Source organism: Penaeus monodon, chromosome 43 (assembly GCF_015228065.2).
Source record: "Penaeus monodon isolate SGIC_2016 chromosome 43, NSTDA_Pmon_1, whole genome shotgun sequence".
In the NCBI taxonomy this organism is placed as follows: domain Eukaryota; kingdom Metazoa; phylum Arthropoda; class Malacostraca; order Decapoda; family Penaeidae; genus Penaeus; species Penaeus monodon.
In genome coordinates this window covers 15,002,004-15,006,263 of record NC_051428.1, presented here as the reverse complement: position 1 = coordinate 15,006,263, position 4,260 = coordinate 15,002,004, and the positions used below count along the sequence as shown (strand labels likewise).

General features: G+C 28.8%; 1 protein-coding gene across 1 annotated transcript in view; it reads right to left on the bottom strand.

Moving 5' to 3' along the window:
• Positions 1–3,146, bottom strand: part of LOC119568191 (putative uncharacterized protein DDB_G0286901) — a gene marked incomplete at both ends in the record, with an annotated part of 31,292 nt that extends 28,146 nt beyond the window's left edge. The window contains one exon of the mRNA XM_037916607.1: positions 2,953–3,146. Coding sequence (XP_037772535.1) covers positions 2,953–3,146 — 194 coding nt within the window. The remainder of the gene's footprint in view (positions 1–2,952) is intronic.
• Positions 3,147–4,260: the final 1,114 nt, after the last annotated feature.

The window sequence follows — 4,260 nt, the reverse complement described above, 5'->3', positions numbered from 1 at the left end:
AATATAATATATATATAATATATATATAAATATATATATATAATATATATATATATAATTATATATATATATATATATATATATATATATATAATATATATTATATATATATATATATATATATATATATATATATATATATGAAAAGCTCTAAAAAGATAGGGATGGTAAATTGGATTCAGTTCTAATATCAAGTCTAAGATTGACTTCGTGATTTAGGCAAATAATGTTACCTCACTGAAGTAACTGTTATCAGAAAGGTAATTAAAGATATTGATCAAAGGTTAGTCACTGGTTCCAGAAATTCAAATTCAAGCGCAAAATGAATAAGCTCATGTGGGAAACATGAAAAACACGTTAGAGGAAAATATGATTACTAACAAGAAGGTTGTGGATATACCTGAATGATTCGAAAAATCACTCTATTCACTACAAACATAGGCAGTACACATAGACATAAAAACATACGAGAACACCCTTCTGTATCTTTTTATATAGATATTAAATATGTACATGCATATTCATGTAAATGAATGCACATTTAGGCATAGATACATAAACACACACACGAACACGCACACGCATACGCACACACACACACACACGTTCACACGTTCACACACACACACATATGTATATATATACGTATATAAATAAATACTACGTATTTACAAATGATCTTTTTTTTTTTTTACCTAAGTCCGTCGTCACTCCCGACGCCTTGGGTCTTAATCCAGGGAAATCCCTCTTTGCAAGGTTTATTGTTTTCTTAGCTCCCCCTATCCCGCACGTGAGTATCCGAGAGCCAGATGATAAGGAAAGCATGGTCGGTCGGCCCAGAGCCTCTCCTGTATCAGATCCCTTCGATAAGAGTGTTTTCCACGCCAGGGATGAGGGAGTTCCTGGGCGGCTGGGCTCCTACTGGTGCGGGGGAAGGCAGGCGGCGGTCGGGGCGGGGACGCTGTGAGATGGCGGATGGCTTCATAAGAACAGAGTACAAGAAGTAAGGTATGTCGGGGCAACCCCCCCCCAAAAAAAAAAAAAAAAAAAAAAGTCTGGCATAGGGACCTTTACCCCCAAGAAGTCTAGTATAAGGGACCCTCCCTCACCAAGAAGTCTGGTATGAAGAACCCTCTCCCCCAAGAAGTCTGGTATGTAGGGACCCTCCCCTAATAACACACTTATAAAATGGCCGTTGATGATTGGCCATTTTATACAGAAAATATTGCGTGTTACTGCTATCTATGATTAGGGCATGCTTGTATTTCGCATGTAGTCTCGTAGTTTTCTTGCAGGAAAAAAATGTTTCGTATTAATGTAACAGATTATGATTACAAATCTACACAGTCAAAGAGTTGTAATGATGTCTCTCCTTATTATGGGTCCTGTGGCCCCTTTTCTGTCTTTGATAATAAGATAACTACAAAAGTCCGGAAGAGTTATGTCGCATGGAATAATATCACAAAGCGCGCGACAGATAGGATATAGATAGACAGATAAATAGACAGATAGACAGATAAATAGATAGGTAGATAGATAGATAGATAGACAGACAGATAGACTGATAGAGAGTGAGAGAGAGAGAGAGAGAGAAAGAGAGAAAGAGAGAAAGAGAGAGAGCCATACATACATACATAATCACATACATACATACAGATAGACAGACAGAGAGTGCGAGACACGCACATAATCACACACACACACAAACACACATAATCTCTCTCTCTCTCTCTTTTTGTATGCACACACACACACACACACACACACACACACATATATATATATATACATATATATATATATATATATATATATATATATATATATATATATATATATATATATATATATATATATATATATACTACACACACACACACACACACACACACACACACACACCACATGTGTATATATATATATATATATATATATATATATGTATATATGTAAATATATATATATATATATATATATATATATATATATATATATATATATATATATATATATATATTAGATAAGATAGATAGATAGATAGATAGATAGATAGATAGATAGATAGATAGATAGAAAGAGAGAGAGAGAGAGAGAGAGAGAGAGAGAGAGAGAGAGAGAGAGAGAGAGAGAGAGAGAGAGAGAGAGAGAGAGAGAGAGAGAGTTACATATATATGTATATATACATACATACATACATATACACACACACACACACACACACACACACACACACACACACACACACACACACACACACACCACATATATATATATATATATATATATATATATATATATATATATATATATATATATATATATATATATAAATAATATATATATGTATATATGTACATATATATATATATATATATATATATATATATATATATATATATATATATATATATATATATATATATATATATATATAGTGATAAATAGATAGATAGATAGATAGATAGATAGATAGATAGATAGATAGATAGATAGATAGATAGATAGATAGATAGAAGAGAGAGAGAGAGAGAGAGAGAGAGAGAGAGAGAGAGAGAGAGAGAGAGAGAGAGAATCCACAAAGGCCGCAGTTACCTTAGGGAAACATTGCTATATAGATTAATGAATAAATTATTTCAAGAGATTACTTCGGGTAATCAATTCAGCTGCTCTTCTCGTTCTTTTGTCCTTCACAGTAAAATTCGAGGCGTTTTGCAAGAAAAGGCTGTGCAAGAAGAAAATCGAACAATTCATTTGATATCCTGCAATAGTTGGGATTTCTAATGTTAGGTATTCCTGTGTGAGACTAAGGAAGGCTTGTTGTTAATGCAATTGTTATTGTTATCATTAAGAGCAATTTCAGTAGCTCTTCTCACTGATGCTATGATTATGATTGTGATGATGATGGTAGTGGTGGTGGTGGCGATGGTGATGCTGACTTTGATGCTGTGATGCTGCTGCTGATGATGATAACGAGGATGGTGATGATGGTTATTATTATCATTATCCTTATTATGATTATCACCATTATCATTATTTTTAACATTATTATTATTACTATTATTATCATCATCATTATCATCATCATCATCATTATTGTTATTATTATTATTATTATTATTATTATTATTATTATTATTATTATTATTATTAGATTACGCCTATTCTTATTCTTATTATTTCATTATCATTACCATGATCTTTATCATTATTTTATTATTATCATTATCGTTATTATTATTACTATCATTCTTATCATTATTATTATTATTATTATTATCTTTATCATGATTATTTTATCATTGTTATTATCATTACCATTACTATTACCATTGTCATTATTGTTATTGTTGTTTGATTTAGTTTGTACATTGTGGATATTTGTAACACAGTATCAATACGGCAGTGTTTTACCATTCATCATTATTATCCTGATTATCACTACTGTAATTATTATCATAATCGGCATCTTTCTTATTATAATAATAATTATTATTGTTATAGCTGTTGTTATTATTATTATTATTATTATTATTATTATCCTTATTATTATTATTATTATTATTATTATTATTATTATTATTATTATTTTTTTTTTTATTATTATTATTATTATTTTATTATCATTATTATTATTATTATTATTAATATCATTATTATATTTGTTGTTAGTATCATAATTATTATCATTACTTCTACTACTATTACTACTGTTATCATTATAATTATATCAATAATAATAATACTAATAATAATTATAATAATATTTATTATTATTATCATTGTTGTTATCATTATTATTATTGTTATCATTTTCATTATTATTATTATTATTATTTTTATAATCATTATTATTATCATTATCATTATTAACATTATTATCATCATCATCATTATAACCATCATCATTATAAATATTGTCATTAATGTTATCATTATTATCATTATTGTTATTGTTATTATTATAATAATTATTATTATCATTCTTTATTATTGCTATAATAATAATAATAATAATAATAATAATAATAATAATAATAATAATAATAATAATAATAATAATCCCTCCCTCGACGCTGGCGAGGGATACAGGCGCAAAGGACCTGGAGAGCTCCTGTCAATTTGAATTCCCTGATGTAGCGGCGGGGGGATTCAAATCATTTATATGGGCTTGCTCCTGCGTGACAATCTCTTTCTGATGTTCAGTCTAATCATAGAATAAAATACTAAAATTGACAAATGAAAAAAAAAAAAAAATGCAAA